General features: G+C 41.3%; 1 protein-coding gene across 3 annotated transcripts in view; it reads right to left on the bottom strand.

The window, feature by feature from the left end:
- The window catches only part of PALLD (palladin, cytoskeletal associated protein), a 339611-nt gene that overhangs the window by 206909 nt on the left and 107388 nt on the right, over positions 1-25314 (bottom strand). For 2 of the 3 annotated variants that reach the window (XM_028519937.2, XM_028519936.2), the window contains exon 2: positions 611-789. In XM_028519937.2, the coding sequence (XP_028375738.1) occupies positions 611-789 (179 nt within the window). Of the gene's footprint in view, positions 1-610; positions 790-10943; positions 11140-25314 lie in introns of those variants that run through there. The other variant, XM_036031987.1, reaches the window with a different exon arrangement.

The following is a 25314-nucleotide window of genomic DNA, read 5'->3' as shown; positions in this document are numbered from 1 at the left end:
CCCATATGCCAAGGTGGTGGGTTCGATCCCCGATCAGGGCACATACAAGAGTCAACCAGTGAATGCATAAATAAGTGGAACAAGAAATTGATGTTTCTCTCTCTCTTTCACTCCCTCTCTCTAAAATTCAATCACTTAAAAAATTGTTGTCATTGGCCAAAATATAGTAATAATGTAAAACTAAATACTTTGATACCAAGTTTTCTAATTCCCTACAGTCTGAGTCTTGTCAGATGTACTTAAAAAATATTTATTTGTTCTCATGAAAATTTCAACTTCGGTTGATAGCTATAGTACTTCAATATGTCTGCATTCTTTTTTCACTAGAGAAACCAAAAATAAATTGGGTGTTTTATATTTTAAATAAATTGAAGTTAATGTAGCTGAAATGTCTCAGATTAAAAGGAACAAATACTGACATTAGACAGGGTCGGTGCTTTCCTAAGTGTCAGAACCAATCAACTTGGTTATAAAGTTTTCAGGAGAAAGGAGTTTTGAATGACAACACCATTAGGCTGTTTGCATTGGAAAAAGCATATTCACAACGAAGCTCTGCTGAAACCAAAGCTGTTAGAACATTCACACTGCTTTACGGCACACCTTTCCTCACCTTCAATGAACACCTCCGCAGACGTTGTGTCTGAGCCGCTGGGGTTCGTAGCCAGACAGGTGTAGCGACCTGTGTCGTCCTCAAAGGCCTCTGCGATGACCAGGGTGTGGCGGTCCCCACCCTCACAGTGGATCTGAATATCGGGAGTGTTATGTAGCTCCTTCCCCTCACAGAACCATCTGCAGGCCAAATGGAAGTCAAAGGGCAAGAGAGAAAGAAAGGGAATGGTGATGCTTACAATAACAGAGCAGAAGTGAAAGGCTGGTTGCTATGTAATCAGATGCTTGTCTGATCAAAAAAGATCTGTCTCAATATTACTAATGGAAACTCTACAATTTAGACCGTGAAATTAATGACTAGACAATTCCCACAGGTTTTGCTGGTAAAGCGCCTTGTACATTTTGTCAACATTGAAATGAGTGACATCGTTAAACTTGGAAAGACCATTCCAGTTACAAAAGAAAAGCAACAGAATTTCAAAGTGCCTTACAAAATGTTTTATAATGAATGACTCTTACATTTATTACAGTTTTATCTATAATTTCTTATCTAAAGAAAAATATGAAAGTAATATAAACGTTATGCTCAAAATATCTAATGTATCAAGGGAAACTAATCATCGAGTTAAAAAAATCATAGGCAGCAATATTTTTGTTGACCCTAAGACTTCTGATCAGCTGAGCAATAACAGATTTAATGCCTTCCACATTTCTGATATTTACAAAACTTTCTAGCAGACCGCTTGGCTTCTACGACCAGAGAAACGGAACAGTTGTAACTCATTCTTGCTGGTCAGCACTCTTCCTTTCCCAAACAACCAGGGCCGCAGTCGGTCAGTGTGGGAGGCTGTGGGCTGCCAGGCCCTTTCAGCTCAGGTTCGCTCTCACACTCTTCCCTTTATTCCCCCGGCACCAGCACCGCAGACTCTCCACAGGAGTTTTGTAAAAACGACGAAGCTGTCCCAACCTCCTCCCCGCAAAATGTGATTTATTTTTTAAGAAATATGTAGGAATGTGTCACAACTAAACGGATTGAAGTCTCTGGGACTGTATTGTCCACTTAGCTCTTAATCTTGCTCTTGGATATTTTCTCTGAGTCTAATCTTCTGGAAAATTCTCTGGACTTGGTACCCTTTTGTGAAACTATGACAGGAAGACTATTTCTATATTTAGATAGCATAATATAGGTGTTTTGTCTATATTTAATCTGAAAATAATGTTAACAAAACAAATCTGTTTGCTAATATTCAGGGTATTAACTCCAAAAACTATATTTAAAAGTAAATATGGGATACTCACAAAAGAACAGATATGACTTGTGGAATTAAAATACATTAAACAAATACCAGCCAACTGAGCATCCTATGTAATGCAATGCATAATACTTTTTTTAAAATTCTTACCCAAGGACATTTTTTCATTGCTTGTTTAGAGAGAGAGGAAGGGAGAGAAACATTGACTGGTTGCCTCCTGTATACACCTGGACCAGGGGTTGAACCCACAATCTAGGTATGTGCTCTGACCAGGAATTGAAGCCTCAACCTATCGGTTATGAGAGGACACTCCAACCAACTGAGCCGCACCAGCCAGGGAGTATATCACTTTTGAGGCAATTGAGAAAAGCAGTATTTCTTGTTTCTGGGGTAGTTTGTGGTCCCTGTGTTTTCATCAAGTCTTCCAGAACATTCCAGACTAGAACCATGTTTCAGTTCCTTCTTTCCTGTTCCCTTTCCACAGTCATAGTCCAGATCCTTACTCATGAGAACTATGGCTTAAATTTTAATTGCTCTGAAGTCTTCTAATTGATCTCTTCATCTCCAGGAATTTACGGATCCTTCTTATATCCCAAATCAGATTCAAGTTCTTCAAACTCTTCCCTACATACATCATTCCCTAAACTTCAGATCCGAATTGAGGCATTTCATGTAACTTAGCCCTGATTTTGTTTTCAGTCATTTTCCTATACTAATCCTTTGTTTCTGTCAAATATTTGCAGGGATTTATTGTTCCTGACATAGCCCTCATGTATTATTTGCCTGTTTTCACCTCCTTGAAATTCTCCCCTTACACTCTTCATTAATCCCATCCAAGAGCTACTCCTCCTTAACAGCCATTCGAAGGACTCCTTTAACAGATTAAGTTCAACCAAACACTCGTCCGCCGGGCTTCTCCCGTGTGGAAGGCATTGCACTACCTACCACAGGTGGTAGAAAGAAGAATGCCTGGTAAACCCTGAAAAAGGGAAACCTCTGCTAACTCCCCGAGGGAATGTCGTATCTTGACCCCAACTCGTAGCTCAGCCAGCTGACAGCCTGCAGGCTTGCAGCCTGTTTTCATATGGCTCACAAGTGAAGAAATGGTTTTAATCTTTCTAAATGTTTGAGGAAAAATAAGCAAAAATATTTTGTGACTTGGACAATTATTTAAAATTCAAATGCCATAATCTGTACCTTTTTTTTAGCGCAACCGTGCTCATTTGTGTATCATCTGTGGCTGCTTTTGTGTTATAATGACAATGCTGAGCAGTTGCAAAAGATGGTAGGGCCCACAAATCCTAAAATATTTACTGTCTGGACCTGAATAGAAAAAGTTGGCCAACTCCTGCTCTAATTTCTTGCTCCTCAAAGTGTGATCCTTGGACCAGCAGTGCCGGCGTCATTTGGGAATTGGTTAGAAAGGCAGAATCTTGACCCTCATCCCAAATCTACTGAATCAGTTCAGGTCCCCTTGGTAATTCACGTGCACGTGAAAGTTACGAAGTTCTGGTCTATTACGTTTGGATCACACTAGTTTGCTCCACAGAGTCCTGGCTTTTTCTCTAGGTTATTTATTCACTTCTTTAACATAGCAAACATGTTTTATGTGTTTTGTACCTCTGCACATAAGTGCAAGAAAAATTGTGTTCCATTTCTTTCTTTCTTTCTCCTCTGTAGGAAAAAAACCTTTGCATTATTCATTTGATAATTGATGATATATCACCTTAGGGTATCTTCTGTGTTGTTTCCTTATTCCACTATTTGAGATCGATTGCTTTATACCTTATTTTCCCAGCTAGAAAACCAATCCCATTGCAGAAAAATGCATTTTTTAAACTATTTTCAGTGATCCATGGTGTATTGCATACAGCCGATGCTTTACAAACATTGCTACTCATTACTTTAGAATATGCTTTCCATGAATGAATCAATGGTGAAGGATGTGTGACCTACTAGATTTGGAAGATACTGCATCCTGTAGATTAGTTCTTGACATTTGCAATTTGCATTTTCTTATTAAAGGCCCTGAGAAGTCATGCAGGAAAAAAATTTGTTTAACATTGTCTAATCTAGTGTTTAACTTGACTATGATTTTTTTAAATTTAGCATCTACTAACAGCCCTTGTGTAGTTACAGAATGCTTTTCCAGCATATTTACCCCACAGAACTTGTAGTTTTTTAAAAATAAATTAAGATCAATTATAATCTGGACAATGATGATGAGTATAAGGCTAAAGAAAATAATCAGTAAGCACAATAAAATAATTGAAATACATTTTAATACTGGCAGAAAGATTAAGGCAACAAATGCATTTTCTGCAACAGTTTAACAAATCTATTTAGTCTCCTGAAATGGCTCATTATGTCTTCCACACTTGCATATGGTGAAATGGTTGGTGCTGACCTGGTTTTTTTTTTAAGATTTTGTTTATTTATTTTTAGAGAGGGAAGGGAAGGAGAAAGAGAGAGAGAGAGAAACATCAACGTGCGGTTGCTGGGCATCATGGCCTGCAACCCAGGCATGTACCCTGACTGGGAATCGAACCTGCGACACTTTGGTTCGCAGCCTGCGCTCAATCCACTGAGCTACGCCAGCCAGGGCTCTGTTTTTTTGTTTTTAAACCTCATGCTTTTGTTTCCCCAACTCTGTGAGTAAAATTTCAAAAGCACCTCAGATTCTAACCCATGGAAGAAATAGTGCACAGAAAAGACTACATTTGCCTGAATCAGGTGGTATGTACATTAACTAACATAAGTCATTATACTGCACTGACATGTCAGGGAAGAGTCAGATTGTCCCTGATTCAAGTACCTGTCAAGTGATCAGTTCTATGCTGTTCAACTGTGGTAAGATAGGGTGGAAACCAGGAGGAGGAGGAAAAAAATGCAAATATTTAGATGGTAGGCTCCCTTTAGTAACAAAAAGTGCAGGATAGTTCCTGGACAATATTTAGATAAATGTGCGTGTAATTTATGATGGGAACCATTTGCACATTGAAGCTCCTAATGGCCTAGCAAGAGGCCCCTCCCAGGATGGCCCATTCTGAGCTATAGTGAATGCTCTCCTTCAGCATTCCCTCCATTTGAAAACTAACCAATCCAGAACACTGCTTTCTCCTCCACCCCCTCCACACACAGGGCTATTATTCCACCCCTTCTCTTAACTACCCCTGGGCCAGGGAGCATCCAGAGACAGCCCCTATGCCCCAGAGCCTGCTGAAATTACTCAGACCAGCCACTTCCCAACCTGTCTACTGCTTCATCCATTCCTCCCCATGGAATCCACAACAAAGACTCTTCCCTGGTTTCAGTTTGCTCCCACTGCCTCCTGGCCACCTCTGAGGCTTCCCTGCACCCCTGCCCCACCCGCACCCTCACGAAATTTGGGAACGATGATAGTTCTCAAGGACATGTACAAATTCAAATGAAGGGAAAGAGAATTACGGTAACATTTACTGAATGATAATTATACGCTACATATTTATTTTATTTCTCACCAACTCTTTAAAGTAGTTTATCACATTTTTAGATACAGGCAACTCTCGTTTATCTACAGAAATGAAAAAGAAGAAGATAATCTTCCAGGTAATCTTCCAAATTCCACTTTCCTTAATACATGTTGCTTCACCTTTCATCAAACTTTTTACTGTGAAGATTAACAAGTGTTAACAAAGTTTACTGACTCTTCCTTCTGATCTCTGGTAGGGCTACTGAGCAGCTACACAGCGACAAGCTGAGAAGGAAACCTTCACACCCCAGTGCGTGTGGTGAGTCCCTGCTCAGAGGCGTTGAGAGTGTGAGACTGGCTGTCAGACTTCAAGGCCCGACACAGGCTATGAAAATAGTCTTGGCTGACTTGGGAAATAACATGTAAAAGGGTTAGGAGATGCGGTCATCTTCATTCATTCAATCCATCGAATGTTTCTGTATTCATCCAGGGGCTGATTGTACTTCAGTTCCAATCCAAGGCACTGATGGGGGTAAAGATGTCAGCTAGGCTGGGTTTTGTATTTCATGAGATTACTGGTTGGGGTAGATAGAGATGGAAATCCAGTTACACACGGGGAAATGCTGAGTACACTTCATCTGATGAACTGAGGTTCTTCCATTATGTGCAAGCCTGTACTGCCTAAGAAAATCTTTAAAAGTTGGTCATGGCTTCATAGTTTGCTTTGGATAAAATACGTAGGTTGAAATCAATTGATTAGAGAGAGAATGATGTAGATGGACTTCATAAGTCTTATATTTTTGCTTTCAATTCATAGGGGATTCTAACACAGAGGAAAAAAGGATTGTAGAATTTAAAGCTCAGTAGGATGGCACATTTCTTTTTATTATTCTGTGCTAGGATATTAAAATCAACATTGATATGTATATATGGTATATATCTTTTATATATCCCAGCCTAAAAGTGAGATGGTGTCAAAAATTCAAGGATCCTACTATGGCACCAGCAGGATGTGGTAGGACTGAAATTCAAGAAGGTATTTTTATGTAGAAAAATTCAATATGGGATGGGGCAAAAGTAGGCTTACAGTTGCTTGTATGTAAAATAATACAATAATAAATAATAATAGGAGAACAAACTGTTTTGCACATCCACCATGGCAAACCCACCTTTGACCCACCCTGTAGTTAACTGTTCATACTCTGCCATTCAAGGAGTAACATCTGACTTTGTCTGAAGCCCTCTGTTGGAGGAGAGTGGCTGCGACCAAGGTGTGGTTAGATCAAAAGAAGTCAGAAGGACAACCAGAATCAGGGGCATCCCAGCTGCTTCTAAGCAAGTGGCTATTTTTGAAAATCATCAATCGCTTCCATTCTTGGGTAGTGTAAGAACATTTTCCTCCCTGATGTGGCCTTCCTTTTTTCTTCTCTTATGACCCTGGCAACTAGCGGTGGGCCTCAGAACTGTGTTTGGGAGTTGGGATATACATCTGGGAGTGCTTGAACACTCTGGTTCTCTGAGAGAGGGCAATATTGTTGATTTTTATAAGAATAAACTCAACCACTTAAATGAGAGGAACTAACAAATCCACTGGCAAAGTATAATACATACTATCCAGTGTACTATACTAATAGATTATGTTTTAAAAAATCACATATGGCATCACTTGGCTTACAAGCTGACTACTAAATATCTATTCTGATTCTACCACTTAAAAGGAAAGAGGATTTTATGACTAACGGTTTCTCTTGGTATCTTTATTTTTTTGAACCACAACTATATATCCCGGAAATTTTCTGTGTCCTGCATTTTAAACATGTGGCTTTTAAAATGAACAAATCTGACTTGTAAAAGTTACAAAGCTTCATCAGTGAATCTTGGCTGATGGTCTCCAACTCTGCTAAGGAAATGGTAAATCTTAGAAGTCATTTAATAGAAACAATAAGGTGCTTTAAAATAAAAACCTTTGAAAAACAGTTGAGTTTTTATTTTCTCCTCCAAGCCAGCTTCCTGATGCTCAGAGGGAAACACAGTTAAGTTGAAAGATGTCTATTTTTGCTCCACCACGCCACTGATTCGTACTTCCTAGAAAAATGTATCTTCAAAAGGATGTCAGTGATGATTGCAGGCTGGCAAATTTAGCCCGCAGCTGCCCCTTCTCCCAGAGTGCGAGCAGCCGCATGGTTGAATGGAAGTGCACGCCTGAGGAAAACTGAAGGAACCAGTCTCTTTAATGTTATAACCAAAATAAAGGGCAGGAAAAAAAGAAAAAACCCTGGAGACATCAATGGTTCCGCGGTGGTTATATTTTCCAGGTGTTCCTTTCTCCCGAAGGAATGGCGGTGCTCTGCCGTGAACTGGAGAGCCCCCCAATTGAAACTGGCAACTTAAGCCCAAGATGAATTTTGTTTATGCCTAACTCAAAGTCGGGCTGTCTGTAAATATCACATTTCATACATCCGCAATTAAACACCAATTAATTTTCATGGGGTACTTTTTGTCTTGTCACCAAAGATTTCTTAATTTTTTACATATGTTCGTATTAACCACACACAGGACACACCATGTTTATTCTGTCATGTGGATTAATAGGCAGACCAAAGAGAAATTAGTCCTTGTCTAAATGTACTATGGCTATAATTTCAGGAGTGCTTAGCTCAAAGACCAACAGCTAAATTTGTGTGGGTGACAGATGTACTTTAACCCTATGATCTGAAAGAGACCAATACATAGATTGCCTTTTTTGAAACTCAAAGCCCAGGAAATGATAACATAGGTTTTGATCCCAAACAAGACCCACGTCTAGCAATTCTTTCCTCTAACAATCTTGCTATCTCCTAAGAAAGAAAGATAGAATAGAAGGGGAGGGCAGTTGAGATCAAACTAAACTTCAGAAATGATTACATCTTGTTTTGTATGGACCACGAGAGGTAGCTTTGTGTTTGAACACCATGAGCATGCAGATATTTAGTCATTCTCCCTAAAGAAAAACAACTATAAAAGTAGGCATCAGAAATCGACACTATTTGTGCTGCAAGGAGCTGCTAAGCTCTTAGATGGCTCCTAATATTTCCTGCATTGGTGATGGAAGACAAAGGATGGATGGAGGACTGGGGGAGTCAGCAGTCCTGGCCCAGAGGCCAGCTAAGCTGAACTGCGGTCCTGTTGTCCTCTCTATAAGAGAATAGAAGGAAACGAGCCTCCAAAAAGGCTCGTTTCCTTCTTTGTGAGATGTGAGGAAGGAGCCAGCTCAGTGCTATCTCGAATGTGTCACAAGAAAGCAGTCCTGAAGCAAGTTGGCAGATACAAGTGAAAAAGGGTTCTGTAGCCAATTAGGTTTACAGAGCCCTGGGTTAAACAAAATTAAAACATCTGTCTTCAGTAACTTTGTACGGAGTTTCCAAGAGAGAGAACAATGGGAGGCTAATTCTCAGTCTTACTTGACCATGGAATGGGTGGTTAGAGAATCATGTTGGAGAGTTAGTGTTCTGTGGACCACGGTTTGGAAAACACTGGGTTGAATTATATCACTAACATCCTATCTCACTCTACAATAGTATTGTAACATTTAATGCTGATTGCTAGCATCTCATCTGTCCTTGACTGTTAACTCTTAAGAATTTTTTTGGGGGGTGGGTGGGTGTGGACAAGCTTCCATTTTCATGGAACATGAAATTACTGTTGTTGTTTTTTTAATTCCTCTTTTGGAAAACAGGGTGATCATATAATGTCCAAGTCAGGATATTTCTGAGAGTAAAATAGGCTACTATTAGTTATGGAATAAACGGGAATTGTTCCAGGCACACTATGATGTGGTGTCCTCATACTTAAACTTCACTGTGAAGAGCAACATGAAATTGTGATTTTGGCTTCACTGCATATTTTGACTCTCTGCAAATGCGATTCATTCCCCTGGGTAGACAAGAGTAAATTTCACAGTCTATGAGGGGGAAAAAGGATTCCCAACCCTCCTGTCACTCATTCACAAATTCTCAAGTTACACCTGTTAGTTAAAAAAAAAACAGATTCATCCTCATCAAGCCTCTATGCAAACACAAGAACAGGTCAGCACGACCTGACAAGTCACTCTTCAAAGTTCCCTACGGTGTGAAAATGTGTGCTGAATGCTTCCAAGCCTTCAAAGTGCTGGGGAAAGAATGGATTACACAGAGAGCCCGGGAGTGAGAAATCGCATACGTAAAACAGCTAGAGGTGCACATTCAGCTACTTTGTTGCTACAGTTAGGGCGGGTAATTATTAGCCATTGTTATAACTTGGATTACATTCCAAAGGGCATAAAATGAGAGGTGTTTTATTAGATCATGCTGTCAGTCTTCTATGCTTTTGGAACTTGTCCACTGAAATGCCATAATTACCTCAGAATTATGAAAGCCGAAATGACTACAGTCAAAGCAGGGCGTGGGGAAACAGGTCCCCTTGGTGTGTATTCAGCTCCACAGAACTGCAGAAAGCCACGTACGACAGTTCAAGTACAGACTCCTAGAAAGCCCGGTGGTTATCTCCTTGCGTGTGCTAAGCAAGTACACTGAACACAACTTTTCCCTGAGCAGTGGACCCTCTTTCCTCAAAGTCAATGAAAAAGAGATTTTGTCTACAATTTTTCCTGGTTTATTAGTCAGCCCCTCAATTTCTTGCTTTAGTCATGCTGCCAGCTACTCATGCTTAGGGGTAGGGGAGGAGGAACACAACAAAGTGAGGGCAGAGAATGAGGGGACAATACCTCTGTTTCTGAAAAAGCTGAAACTCTAGAAGTCAGAGGGATTTGCATCTCTATCTTTCATCTCATCTCTGAAGGAGCCTTCCCTCTGCTAACCCTGGGCTGGGTGAGGCCCCGTCCGCTGAGCCAAGCTCAGCTGCTCCCGGCGAGGAGGGCGGCATCACCTCCCAAATCTGGTGGACATTCTGGCAGAGGCTTAAGCTGGGCTCAGTGGCTTCCTCGCACAGTGTTCTGGCTCTCCTCTTGTTTGATGATGGAGGTCATTAGATCAAACGTGGCCTGGGTGATCTCCGAGCAACCCCAAGTCCAACGTCAGAAACAGAGTGAGTACACAGAGTTAAATTGTGCACCTGGCACACTCATGTCAAAGCCACCCTTTTCCAAAGTTCATTTCCCTTTTGTGTTCCTTCTAGAAGTTTACCAAGGAAAACTATAATAAATGAAATGAAATGAAATAATAAATGAAAGAAAAATGAAGTAACCACTGTGAGGGGGTGGGGGGACTCTTTTCATCAGACAATGAAAAGTGAATTGCAGAAGGAATTACATTGTTAGCAAGTCACTCTCAGGGGTCCTGCACCAACTACCCCATCAGCTAGAGAGCAAACACCTGCATCGAGAGTGCTGAGAGGTATTTTACACACACGCTCACACCTAGACAGCACCACACTGAGTAACTACACACACACACACACACACACACACACACACACACACGCACGCGCGCCTGCCCTGGATCTAACAGCTGAGAAGCTCCTTGCCTCAAGTTCCTGAAAGAGTCTCAAACACTGCGAATGCTGCTTTGTGCCTACCGTTCTGATTCTAGCCACACAGGTAGTTCTCTAAATCGCACCTGTCCTCTTCCTCCCCACAATTTGGATCAAATACATACTTTTGAGTTTGTAGAAAAGTGAGCCACTTCCCAAGAAAGCTGCCTCTGCTGCTTTTTCCCCTTGGATCCCGGGCGTGCAGAGTGGTGGCTGGAGCAGGGAGGGGACTCAGGTGTGTGAACAAGACCAGGAAGTGAGGACTAATTATACCTTGGCATATTTGGCAATCTGAATAACAAATAAAATGGCATGTTTCATTTCAGTTGGTTTTTCAGAGCAAATTACCTCAGGCTGGTATTTCCTTACAATGGACTACATTTTTTAAGGCACTGCAATTAATGGTATGGTCAGACAGAGACTTAAATCTTTTTCTTTGAAAAACATGGATTTTCATGAAGAAAATGTTTTTTTTTTAATTCTCACCCAAGGATTTTTTTAATTGATTTTATTTTTTTGTGGTGATAATATGATTTATTTTTTCATTGTTTTTTTCATTACCATTTAGTCCCTTTATGCCTCCTGCCCCCAGAAATCACCACACTGTTGTCCATGTCCATGAGTCCTTTTTCCTTCTTGCTCAATCCCTCCACCCCACCCTCTGCCACTCCTTAGCTGTCCTCCTGCCCTTTATCAATGAGTCTGCCTCTAACTTACTTGTTAGTTAAGTTTGTTCATTAGATTATAGTGAGAGAGAGTAAGGGGTGGGGAAGAGAGAGATTGAGGTGAGAAACAGCAATGTGAGAGAGAAACATCAATGAGTTGCCTCCTGTACCCACCCTGACCAGGGACCAAACTTTCAACCTCGGTGTATGACCTGACTGGGGATCGAACCTGCAACCTAAAAACTCTCCTTTTAGATGACAGTTAGAGCACCTACTGCCTGGCTACATTCCATCATTCCATTTATCCTGTATGCCTCTGTGATCACACAACACACACTTTTTAAAAATTAGCTTCAGAGGCACATAAAAACTTTGCAAAAGACAAAACAAAATAAAACAAAACACCTCCAGCTATTGTGTGGTGCAGGTACTAGGGGCAAAGGCTCAGTCTAGCATATGCAATTTACTAGTTATAGGAGTTATAATAGTTTCTTTGCTTGTATAAATAAAAATGTGTAGTGACCTACCTGTGTGGTTCAATTGGTTGGCGTATCACCTCGTAACCAAAAGGTTGTGGGTTCGATTCCCAGTCAGGGCACATATGGGAGTCAACTAATTGATCTTTCTTTCTTTCTTTCTTTTCTTTCTTTTCTCTCTCCCTCTCCCTCTCTCTTTCTTTCTTTCTCTCTCTCTCCCTCTGCCCCCCACACCTGTTCCCACCTCACCTCCTCCCTTCTCTTCCTCTCTCAACAAGCAGTGAAAAAAATATGTCCTCAATGAGGATAAAAAAATATTTTTTTTCGTATTTGAAAATGTTACTGAGGATAATGGTTACATGTGTTTTCTGCGCTGGAAAAGGACAACCTAGTCGTAATTTGTCTTGTGGAGCAGGATTTTAATTCCAAGCCTGGTGTGTGTATATCAGGGAATCTAGAACCTCAGCCATACCTCTTAGGAGCTCCTAAGCCTTAGGGACAAAGAAGAGTGCCAACAGCTCTTTTAATCTTTTCCAGTTTGTGAGAAAGCCTTTTATGACTCCTTGTTTCATCCTGGTAATTTATAGATGTTGGGGAAATAAAAAAATCACCCTATGCTAGAAAAAGGTGGAATAATCCATGCTCCCTGTAAATGCTACCTCCTACTCATGTGTCTCTCAATTTGGGGGTGCAGGGGCAAGGATTGTCATAGTCTCCCTCCAAATTTAATGTTCCATTGGTCCACAGTTTTCTCAGATTATAACCTAGGCTTAAAAATATTTGTCTGGGTGATATGTTGGGTCAGTTCTGAAGACTCTCCCCTGAGGTTTCTTATGTCTAAAATAATTCCATATGCCCAAAGATAGAATAGCCTGGAATAATGAGGTAGTGAGTTCCTTGTCACTAGATATATTGAAGATGGAAGACAAACTACCACAGATCTTGTGGAGAGAACTGAAGAACTAGATGGCTAGTGGAGAGGCTGTAACCACTGGTGCTATAATCTCACTTTCAGCAAACAATTGACAGCTGACGCATGCAAGTGGGACAAAACACCCATTGCCCGGTGCGCAGGATACTGAAGAGTGGCCGAATCCTCTCAACTACGATTCATTCACTGGATTAGCCTAATTTAATTGAGACAACTCCTGAGATTTCCAGGGGCTTTTAAATTAGGGTAGTTTAAATTAGGGATCCATTAGCTGTTAAAAGAAACATATTCAGCACACAAATCCTGTAATGTTTCCATGTTTGCCACCAGTTTGCATTACAAAATATACTTTTAAAAATATTTCATAGTTCAGACAAAAACTTGGGTCAATATGACCCAAGACATCAGAGTATTTCCTGTAAAAGAAAAGCATCTCTAAGTTCATTATTATTTATTATACTGTTGCTTTGTACTGAAGTCTCCAGTTTTTCTTTGTTGATGTTCATGCTTTTGTCTTATTTCACTAATGTAGAGCCTTTCTGACTTTGAAAATGCTTGTGTTAGGAAATCACGTGCTCAAATTCCAGTCCAATGAGGTATCATTTAATTTTTTAAAAGCACATTTGAGAGCTTTTAAAATTTTCTATCATTTAACCAAGAGTAATTTTTACAAAGCTTATTTCATACATGTATTTTGATGGTTTCCTGAATTCCCAACCCTCTCCCCAATTTTTGATTTCCATTCTTATTTTTCAATTTTTTTTTTCTTGGAGAAGAGTCACATACCACCTACAGAATGAAAGAAAATCATGATTCCTTCCTGGGACTAGATTGCCCATAAAGGTATCTGTTGGGACAAAAAAGCCTTTTTTTTTCCTTCAAAAGGGACTCCCAGGCCTGGCCACACCGTGTGTGAGTCTTCACAAGCCACACCTGCTCCCTCAACACGTCAGCCCCAACACCCAGGCCTCTGAAGAAAGTTCTGGCCTCCCAGCTTCTGTGCAGAGCGTTTCATCTGCCTCCACCCCATCAGATGCCAGGATTGTGGCCAAAATAAAGCCAGCTAATGGAAAACCAGCCCTTTAGCTGCTTGTACAGCATTACTATTTTTTGCTATTCACTTTTATTCAAAGGTAACTCTCCAGCATACAATGCAAAATGGGTGTTTTTGATCAATATACATAATATGCAGATAGTCATAATCATGACCTTGCATTTTTTGAATTTGTCCTCATGTCACTGGGAGGAAGGACACAAATTGCTCCCTCTTCCCCCACCCCTTCTTCCTGTAAAGCATCATTATGATTTCTAAGAAACTAAAAATTAAAGTACATAACAGCTCTAAAATTCTGGTAAGATTATAAAGAGAATTCCCAGCCAGTGGCTGAAGAGTTAACCTTAGACAATTACAAAGAAAATGTAAAATCTGTTGCCAGGTCATTTACTGCAATGTTAATGCTAAAAGAGTGAAATGAAATGCTAAAAGAGTGAATTTGCCCAACACTCTGGAGCCTAATAATGTGATTGGAACTAGCATACTGAGGAGACGAACAGTCTTCTAACACTGTGTTAGAAATGATGTATTGATCCCTGCACAAATTTTCAGCAATTCAAATATCCAGAATTGACAGATTCATTCCTACCTTCAGGAAAAATTGAGTTCACTCCTGTACCCTTTGCCTGCTCACATTAATCTTTAAACTGCAATCAGCTAAGTTAAATGTGACCTTGAAGGGCATTCACTCGCCCAAGGGGCACGGGATCTGATTTTGCCAGATTTGGATTGTGTTCCTTCATCTTTACAAAGCCATTTGGTTAAGTCCGTTTATGTTTTTAGGAAAGAATATCCTTCAACTGTACACCCTTCACATGGAAGATGAAGAAGGAAAGAAGCAGAGAGCACCGCCGCCCTTCGCAGAGTTGTTGCACACGCGCCCGAGATGTGTGAGGTGTGCAGGCTTCCTCCTGGGCGTGGTGGGGGATGGATGCCGGACTTTTCCGGTTGGGAGCTACATAAACATTTAAAAGCAGAGTGACATTTAAACTATAAGCCAATACTGCCATATATTGAAATTTGTTGTAACTAAGATGGGAGCATGAATCAGTGTAACCTTTTAAGGAGAGGATTGGGCAACACTAACATTCAGATACGCCTGCATTTGACCCAGCAGTTTCCCCTCTAGGAAGCTGCGCTTTGGTATGTTCCCACAAGGGCACGAAGGCATATGAAACATGCGTACAAGGATGTTCGTGGTAGCGCTTTTTTAAAAAAAGTAATAGGAAAACACTCATCTTGCCCTAAATGTCTACCAAAGAGGAAACAGCAATTTAATTAGGGTATCCAATAACTATGGAAATACTATGCAGCCTTTAAAAATAATGTGGCATAAAACTGTGAGAAATATATTATCCAGTATAAACACAACAGTAAAGAATGGAACAGTAGACTTCGGGAGGGTTATACAAGAAACTTGCCACTTTGAAGTTATGTGGAGAAGAGAGACTGGTCTTGAGAAGGAAAATAGAGAACTTTCACTTTTCATTTTGGAGCTTTCTGTATGGTTTTATTTTACCAGAAGCAAATATTACTTTGTACACATTAAACTCATTAAAATATACAAAAAGGAAACCTAAAGAAAGCCTGTTCTATGCAGAAAAAAAATTGAAAAGAAATATATATATATATATTTATTTTAGGGCAATTATGTTTTATTAAAAGAGACTTGTTATTTCATTATTCATAAACTACCTGGGTTTTGCAACACATTTTATTTCTACTACCCTCAGGTTATTAGGAGGATTAAACAAGGTGATGCATGTCTAACCTTGGGTTTGGGGCTTGATGTAGGTTAGCCAGCTGTTACAATTTCTTACAAGAGCCAAGGGGAAAGTATACTGTAGGGGCACACAGAGCAATTCAGAAAAGTCTCTGACTTTGGACGTAGGCAACCAAATATCAGTCCTCTATTTTTCCTTCTATTTGAGAGCTCTTCCACTAGATTTGGGTTATAAATTAATGGGTCTGTTGTATTTGCCTTTATTCTTTTATTTGTCTATGAAATGTCCTGCTGCTAGGAGGGCCACTGTATACTTTCTAAAATCACGGTCGCAGTAAGAATGGAATGGACTTGATTAAGGAAAAATGTTAGCATGCTGTCTTGTACACTTAAGTACTGAGTGCTAAAACTAGATGTATTGATGCAAAGAGGTGCTTAAAAAATTTCACAGCGGCCAGGGATTATCTCATCTTGCTTCGGGTAGTGGGCGAAATATATCACAGTGTATCATAAATGAGGATCTATGGAATGTGACATGTTAGAGTTGTATTCTGTTGTGTTTCCCTAACGACCAAGCAATAGCTTATAGAAGGTCTTGGCTCTGCTAAATCCATGTCCCAAGATCAGAATGGCTTTTAGCCATGAAGTGATTCTTGCAGAGTTCAAAGGAACCTCAGCTCCATCCTCCAAGTGTTAGGTAGAAGCTAGGAATATGTGGCCGGAGGGGAAATAAAGGCAGAGCCCTCACCAGTACATTCTAACAAAGAACTTAATACAGGAGGCTGGAAGCAAAGGAAGACATGTCTCAGTCATTGGCCCAGCAGTCCTGAGCCTGGTCTGATAAGATTGCTAGGCATTCCGAATAACACAGGCAAAACTATGATAGTACAGGAGGACGGGAGTGTCCTTGAGTCTGGGCTTATATAAGCTTCTGGAACAATCTTACTAAGATTGCCAGGTTGTCCTGAACATCCGAGGCCTAGAAGGTGGGAGGGAAGTTCTGAAATTCTATGTATCAATTCCACTATCAAGGAAATAACTCCTATATGTACCTCTGTTTGGGTAGTCACATCTCCCCCCAGCGGGGGTGGGGGGTATACCCACCAACCAATATGTAACTCCCTCACCCCCCTCCTGCCAACTACATAAGTTCTCAGAACAGAGGACCTGATGCCTCTGGTCACCCATGCTCTTGCCTTTCACCCCACCTTCGTTAGGCCCGTTCTCTTCCATAAGAATTAGCACTAGTAAATTTTGCTTGCACACTAATGGGCTTGCTGATCTGCAGTTCTTTACTGTGACGGCAAGAAGAACTGAGTTTCTCCAGTAACATAAACATCCTTTGGGTTGGATCTTGAAAATCTTGCTGGGAGAAGAGAGAAGCTAATTAAGAAACAAAATGAAGACCTAGCTAGGTAGGAGGAAGACAACAATGTGCCTACTCACATGTAGCTTTTACTCCAGTGGGCAAGCAAGAGTGGAGAGAGAGATATAAGAAGCACTTACTCCGCCACATAAATAAAGTCATTTCAGATAGAGAAACTCCATAAAGAAAACAAAACTCAGTACGAGTGATTGGAGCTCCACGGGCAGGAGAGTTGTGGAAGAGAGTGAGGTCATTCATGCTGTGAGAGAACAGTGTGCTTGTTTGCTTGTTTGTTTAAGATTGACCGAGATTGTATAAGAATGAAGATATCAGCAAATAAAAAGAGCCTGAAAGCAGGTGCTTGATGTGAAGTATTCATGCCTAGAGATTCTCTAAGAACAAGCATCATTGCATCACCTACCTGCAAAGAGGCTCTTTTCCCTACTTGGATTTATTAGGACTAACTAGCAAATCTCTCAGCTTCTAGGCAAATAGAATTTACACTTTCTTTCCTGAGAGCATTTTCTCATGTTAATTTATACCCAGGAGGACTCCAAAAATTTTTCAATTATGACTTAATACAGAATTTGAGTCTATCTCCACAGTGAAATGGCCCCCTTTCTCCCTCCATTATGTCATAGAGTTCTAATTCTTCTCTCTGAAGCTATAAAACAGCTGTTGCTAATGCATATGGACAGATTTCAAAACTGAGGCTACTATTATACTGTGAACATTTCTCTGGTAGCCATTGCAAACTGTTCAGCTTTCTCCTTCGCCTGAAACATTGGGAGGGCTCTGGTGCCTACAGAAAGCAGGAGAAAAGTAGATTTCAGTGCTGTTGGGTAAGAACTGCCTGTGGCACTCCCCGGGGTGCATTTGCTCTTATAACCAAAAGCCAGGAGAGAGTTCATGTCACGTCACCTTCAAGAGCTGTCAATGACCCCGAAAGAATAATCTTGGGAAGGAAATTAAAAAAGAAGGAGAAATGATATAGCTTTGTTCCAAGTATGCAATTTGGATAAAGAAAGAAAATAAGGAATTCCTTTCTTAAAAGTAAGTGTTAAATCCATGGGCATTCTGTACGTGGAGGGTGTGCTGGAACACAGCGGCTCCTCGGAGGCGCTTGGACAACCTGCCTGGGCTTCCTTCCCCAGCTCCTCCCGCAGACGCTTCCCAAAAGGTCATCTCACACATGGGCTTATTCCCACTGGGATCTGCTCTTATGGTTTGTCTTCCTAGCAGCCTTAGAAACATCTCTTTTCTCTGTAAATATTTTAATGACTAATCCTGAACTCTGAAGAGGGAAAAAAGCATGAATAAGGAAAATATATTCCATTGCAATGACCGAGCCAGACAGAGAACCTACTTTGCGCTGCAGTCCACACGGTCAGCCAAACGTCCCCGAAGACCCGACCTCAGCCAGCCGACCCTTCTGAAAATTTAAATGTCTGCACAAATAATTTAATCCTAATTTTACCTTTTTTAGGACTTGTAGGGGTTTTTTTAGGTTTTATTTATTTATTTTTTAGAGAGGGAAGGGAGGGAGAAAGAGAGAGAGAGAGAGAGAGAGAGAGAGAGAGAGAGAAACATCAATGTGTGGCTGCTGGGGGCCATGGCCTGCAACCCAGGCATGTGGCCTGACTGGGAATCGAACCTGCGACAGTTTGGTTCGCAGCCTGCACACAATCCACTGAGCTATGCCAGCCAGGGTAGGACTTGTAGGTTAAAGGGCTACTGAAATCTTCAATTCTTTTCACATTTGATGATTAGCATAGCACTTGTGAAGCTGGTTGAAGAAAGGAAGGCAAGCAAGAGAGAAGTAAAACGATTTTTTCTTTTGAATGGTGGACTTCAGAATTTGGCTGCTTCTTTCCCAAACTATTTTTTGCTATGCAAATTGAGAGGGTGGACTATGTTTCCATAATAGTTTAGGCATATGTATTGCTCCATATTCTGTTAACATAAATACTTTAAATTTTTTAGTAGTTTTGAGGACTGTGTTGCTCTCATATTTATATGAATACATGGAGAAATTATCTGTATCCTTTTTAGAAACCAAATTATTTATTTAGTTAATTAGTGAGTTATTTTATTGTTATTCTATTACAGTTGTCCCAAGTTTTCCCCTGTTGCTCTCCCCTACCTCACCCAGAAAAGTATAAATAAAGGTTCCATCTCTTAAAGTGTTATATTCTCGAATGAGGAGACTTACATAGCCATTATCTTTACTGTCTGAGACAATATAAGACATCACAGCTAAGATATTACTCATTCTGTGGCAAAGAGAGATAGACTGTTTCTATAATCATTGTTTGGAGGCATGGAAATTAATCTTATGCCACTGATATCGAGGGGAAACCAGAGGCCTTAAGCTATGTGGTGGCAGTGGGCCAGATCTTGATTCATTCTTGGAAGCCTCATATACACCATTTCACAAGCGATACCTGGAGACCACTTTAAGTATATTTCATTTTGGTGTAAGGATTGTTCTGGAGAGAAGAATGTTTCAGGGGTGGGTGGTACAGTTGTAAATGGGGACTGATGGGCTGCTATCTCCGCAATTACACAGCCCTGTGCTCTCCACACACTTGTCAAAGCTTGGCAGCAAGGCCCCGGGCTTGGCTGGGAGCAGGACTGGAGTCCTGCTGTGGAAGCAGATGGCTGGTGGCTGCTAAGTCCGGGACCAAAGGGGATTCATGCTCATTATTCTGCTGGGTGGGTTCTAACTTACGGTACCACCTCCCAGCTCTCCTGAGGGGAGCCCCTTGGCAATGTGAGCCTGGAGGAGGAGGGGCAGGCGTAGCATCTGGCAGGGGACCCTGGCCCTTCCCCTCCTTCCGAAATCTGTGTGGGAAAGGGGAGCGGCCTGCACTCAGGAGGAGGTGGTGGACGGCCTGGGACCTGCTTAGGTGAAGCTACGTGTTGCCGTCCTTTGAACAGCAGCCAGGAGACCACTTTGCCACCTGGTGATGGAGTTGGCTTCCTGCCTCAGTTTCTTCTTAGAACAGCAAACAGCACACAAGGCTCGGCAACCCTGTGAGGTCGTCACCTAGTTTTTAATAATTCCTTGTATTTATTTAGTGCCTTTTTCCTCTCCCCAGAGCTAACTATAAGAGTTTTCCATATGTTACTTCAATAATCCTCATTACGGCCCCGTGCCTGGGCTGGTTGGAGCATGGTGCTAATGGGGCCAAGGTCGGCACTCAGTCTCTCACGAGCCCCCTGTGAGCAGCCCCGTCTGCACCAAGAAAATCTGTTTTGGGGTCTCACTCTGCACAGCTAAGCATAACCAATGATTTCAGAAAGCTTGCAAGAGGCCACAATGACAACAGGTGGTAATAATAATAATAGTAATAATAATAATGGCAGCTAACATTTAATATGTGTTTGCTCTGTGCCAGGTATTTTCTAAGCACTTATCATATATTAACTAATTCAGCTCTCCCCCAAACTCCATGAGACAAGTACTACTTTAAGACCCATTATAAAGAAGAGGAAACTGAGGCCCAGGGAGGTTAAGGTCACACAGGAATGGTAGAGCAAGGATTTTAATGCCTTCAGCCTGCTTCAAGGGACCAAACTTGTAAGTACTACTCAGTACTGCTCCCAATAAGCAGCACTATGAAAGGCACATCTCAGTACACAAATTCCTTTGGTCTGGATAGTAAGCACAACTTATTACTGTATTTTGCTGAGTATAATGCACGCTATTGCCTAAATTTGTTCTGGAGAGAAGAATGTTTCAGGGGTAGGTGGAACATGAGGGGAAAATAAGGAGGCACATTATACATGGGTATAGTGATTACATACCATGGGTATAATAATGGGTAAACTAATACCGTGTATAACATGCACAAAAGTGTGGTGTGCATTATACATGGCAAAATACAGTAATATTAAGACGTGAAGGGTTGGGAAGAGATACTCAGTTAATACTTAAAGGACACTACTACCATACACGTTAGGTGCTGTGCTATACACACCATAGGATTTGTCTCATTTAATCTTTAGAGCAGCATTTAGAGTAGCTTATATCACCTCCATGTGACAGCTCAGGATACTGAGGGTCGGAGAGGCTAAGTAATTTGAATACTGATATTTAGCCTAAGAGCCAGAGTTCTAAAAGAACTGTCTGTTTCTAGTGCATATGCCATTTGCCTGAAATTTCAGAGACGCTCCCAATGTAGGTAAAGGAAATGTTATATATGTGAAAAAGAAACAGAGGTTTAAAGGAAATAAGACCTGTTATGAGCAATGGTGTCCAGGATTAGAAGCACACTCCCACTGCTGTGTCCTCTTTCCTACAACTACCTATGATGTCCACATGTCATAGTCAGAGAGAAAACAAACACCTATGGCCACAGGGACAACACTAGGTGATGGGAGAGAACAGGAGGTTACTCATTGGGAAAATAAGGATACCCAAATCTGTATTATTTTACTGGGAGAGAATTCAGTAATATAGCCTATCTAAGCCACAGAGACAAAGTCAATGGGAGACAAATGTTTAAAGGACATTAACATCAAAGAGCTCCTGTCTGTCATTTGAAACAAATGGGAGTAATTACTTAATCATTTCCCTCTCTGGATGTGCCAAATGGTTTTGAAAGAAGAATGGCTTCCAGAAAGCATGGGCTCTGGCATCAGACACACTGAGATTAGAACCCTGGCTCTGTCGTTCCCTCCATGAACTTGGCTGAGCTACTTAGCCTCTCTGAGCTTCAGTTTCCTAATTTGGAAAATGCGGATAAAAATGGTACCTGTGCACAGTATCATTAAATGAAAGGACAAAAATGAATACAGAGCGGCTCCCAATCTGAGCTCAGTAAAGCCTAACTATTATTACTAAAGGGGAGATCTTCTTCATGGGAAAGAAACTCAGTTTTGTGAGATCATCCGTGATCTATAAAAGGAGTTCACTTGTGTGTCACTCTGTGGCTTCAGACACTCTTAACCAGTCTGCTTTCATAAAAGTGCTCATTTGTGGGGGAGAATTTTGCTTCTTCAGCAGATAGAGTTTCAAAGTGTACTGGCAGAGTGTGTTGGGTGCCTTGATTAATGGCTCAGCAGATATTCATATTGGTAGTAATAACTAGCACATGTGTATTGGAAATCATACACAGCATATTGTGCACTCTTATTATGATAAACAGCAGCAAGATGTTAAACAGGAATGGTTTGGCTAGCTAGCTGTGATAACTGTTAACACTACAAATGCCAGCTTCTGGATTGCAAGTTCCTTGCAGCTTAAATATCAAAACCCAAAGAAAGAAAAGCCCCAAATTGTTTCCTGTGTATTATGCTCAAGTCAGACAACACAATCTGGATCTGAATTCCACCCGAAAGCAATACTTCCACTGCGGTTAGCAAACCAGACTGCTTTTCCTTTTTAGTTTAACTTGACCTAATTAAGGATTGGGTGTAGAATCTTGACATAATGCTCTGAGATCCTTTAACAAGTCATTTAACATTAGTATTATTCCATAACTTGCCAAGTTATAGCATAAAAGGTAAGTGCTTATTTCAGCAAAACCTAAGCTTTCTGGAATGGACAACAGTTTAAGGCTCACACCAACAGGGCTCCAAACATCTCTTTCTCTTCAGTCCCAAATACTCTGCTGTCTTCTCAAAGAGCTCTCACATCTGCTAAAGATAAGGCAAGGTACACATCTGACAATCACTCAGGAGGCTTATGGCGGGAAATTTTCTTTAGGTTGTCACGAGATAGCAGAGGCCAAGGTATGTGGGGCACAGGATTTCTTCACACTGTGTTACTTGCTATCAAAGTATGTTATTGTTTCCTATTCCACTGTCACAATCTGGACGTGTTTCTTAAGAGGTGCAGAAGATGCTAGACTATTGTCTAGAAGATTCCTGCACCTGAAAAAAGAACATAAAAGAGGCAGCAAGTGGAAGAGGTCTACCAAGACTGGGAGTCCAACTGGGGGTCCATGTAAATTTTCAACCACTCAATTAGTCTGCTTTGACCCCAGAAACTATTTTCTTTGCACTTTACTTCCTTCTCAAGAAAATATGCAAAAGGAACCAGAGACCTCTAGCCAGAGATCCCTCACATATTTGATGAGCCTGAAAGACTTAAGTGACATATATGTGGTAGGGCTCATTATTTTTAGTTCCATGAACATATGATCTCTGAGTGCCCTAAGACTGGGAAGTGGGCACCATGTGTAGCCAGCCTGGAGGAGCTTTTTATCAGTGAGAGGGTAACACACACAGCTCACGGAAAGGAGCCAGCATGGGGCCTGTGTGTTGTGGGTGCCCAATTAATGTTGACTGCACTGAGCACTCTCTAGTCACCTCTTGGTCTCCTGGAGCAGACAGTTTTCAAATTGTGAGCCTTGTTCAGTAGTCCACAATGTTTCTCCTTGAGGGAGTGGGTTGTGGAACTTTCCCTCAGAGAAGTTTATAGGCCATACCCAGCTGACATGCGTGTGATTAGAAGGTTTTCCAGACAAAGACTTTCTGGAGGGTCATCAGATTCCCTCTTGACTCATGGTTCAGGTCCATTATAGGATCACATCTGGAAAGGCCTTGGGGAGACAGGCTTTTCATCTGGAGCTATAGAGATCGACAAAATCAGGGGCCAGAGCTTAGCCAAGAGCTGAGTGGGGAGCTAAGGCGGAGTAGTCAAAAGAGGGGAGTGGAACAGGTTGGTAAAATGAAGGGGCCCACAGCAGGACTCAACCAGGCTCTGAGATCCACAGCCATGGGCCCAGGATATGCAGGGAGCCTTCCTGAACTGCTATCTGGAGTAGGTAAGTGTTTGTGGCTGGTTCCTATGTGCCAACTTTGTCATAGGGCAAAGGCAGATCTGCGGCATTTGAAGAGTCTGTCCTAGAAAGGATGGCTTAAGAGAGGGTTTCTTCAGGTATGATCCACTGACACCTTAGAACCCTCTGAGGTGCTTATTAAAACGCAGGTTCCAAGGCTTCACTCAGGTTTCATGAATCAATATGATGTGGAGCCAGAGTTTTGGAATCTGTATTTTTGACAAGCACCCCTGCACACCACTATGGGATTTTAAAAATGCTAAGATTTTAAAACTACTGAAATGTGGTGAAGTGCAAAGAATTTAAAGACAGAAAACCTGAGTTCTATTCTTGGTTGTGTGATATTTGGAATCACTTGACCTAATTGAACCTTAGTTTCTTCATCTGTAAAATGGGAATAACGTAATTTTTTTCATAAAGGTTGGTTAAAATAATGTAAGTAGTTTAGGTTACCATGTTTCTGAGACAAAGTGAAATCTCAGAGACTCTCACCATTGTACCTACCACAGATCTGGGCTTAGTTAATTATCTCAGAACTGACCAGCACTAACCCTTAGCTACGTGTCTCCTGGAAGGCTCTTCATGGTCTCTTACTTTATCCAGCACTTACAACTCTATCTGATGATCAGTTCAGGCGCCAGCATTGGGAGTTGGACTGCTAGCTTTTCAAATCCCAGAGACATGAGGCAGAAGTGCTTTGAGGGGCCAGAAATCTCAGGGGTCTGCTCCTCCACGGGTGAACGGTGGGGACTTTTAATGTGCTAAGCTACTTGGGACAGTAGCTGGGGTTAAGAATTAAGAAGAGGAAGAATAGGATTAGAGTCCCAAGTGAGCTGATGAATTGGAGAAGTAGTCAGGAACAAGAAACAGCTCAATAGGAAACCGGTTGGGATGATACATGGAGGAAATGATTATTATCACAAACGGGCTAAGCAACGTCCAGCCAAATGAGGATAATAAGCTGAAAACCATCCAATGAGGTCCAGCGGTCACTTAAAACATGAGCGTGAAAGTTGGCTGCACTAACTTGAAGCATGGTCTGGAGAAATGTGAGGTAATCGTCACTTTATCATACCTTTATGAGACTTCTCTGTCTAGTTCTGGACTTCACAGCTTGAGAGCCACGGAGTGCTTGGACATAGTTCAATGACAGAAATAAAACTGATGAAATTGTTGGAGAACAAGAACTATGAGGAAAAGTGGGGGGAAAAAACCCCCCAAACGAAAACGCTGGTATTATTTAACCTAGAGAGAGCATGCACTAAGGGGAGACTTAACTCTTCCAGTCCATGAATTAGAGTTGAGACTGACCAATTTTTGTTTGTATTCTGTTGAGGAGTGAATAGGCTTACGTTCAGTAAAAGGGATGTATGTTCAGGAAAGGAAAATATTTTTGTATGTGTGTGATGGATGTTAAGAGCTTAAACAGGCTTTTGTGGCAAGAGAAACCCGCCTTTCCAAACACTGACTTAGGGGTCACAGCAGACTGA

This window comes from Phyllostomus discolor, chromosome 8 (assembly GCF_004126475.2).
Source record: "Phyllostomus discolor isolate MPI-MPIP mPhyDis1 chromosome 8, mPhyDis1.pri.v3, whole genome shotgun sequence".
NCBI classification, from domain to species: Eukaryota; Metazoa; Chordata; class Mammalia; order Chiroptera; family Phyllostomidae; genus Phyllostomus; species Phyllostomus discolor.
Note: the sequence above shows the minus strand (reverse complement) of the source record. Positions and strands in the feature narration are given on the sequence as shown.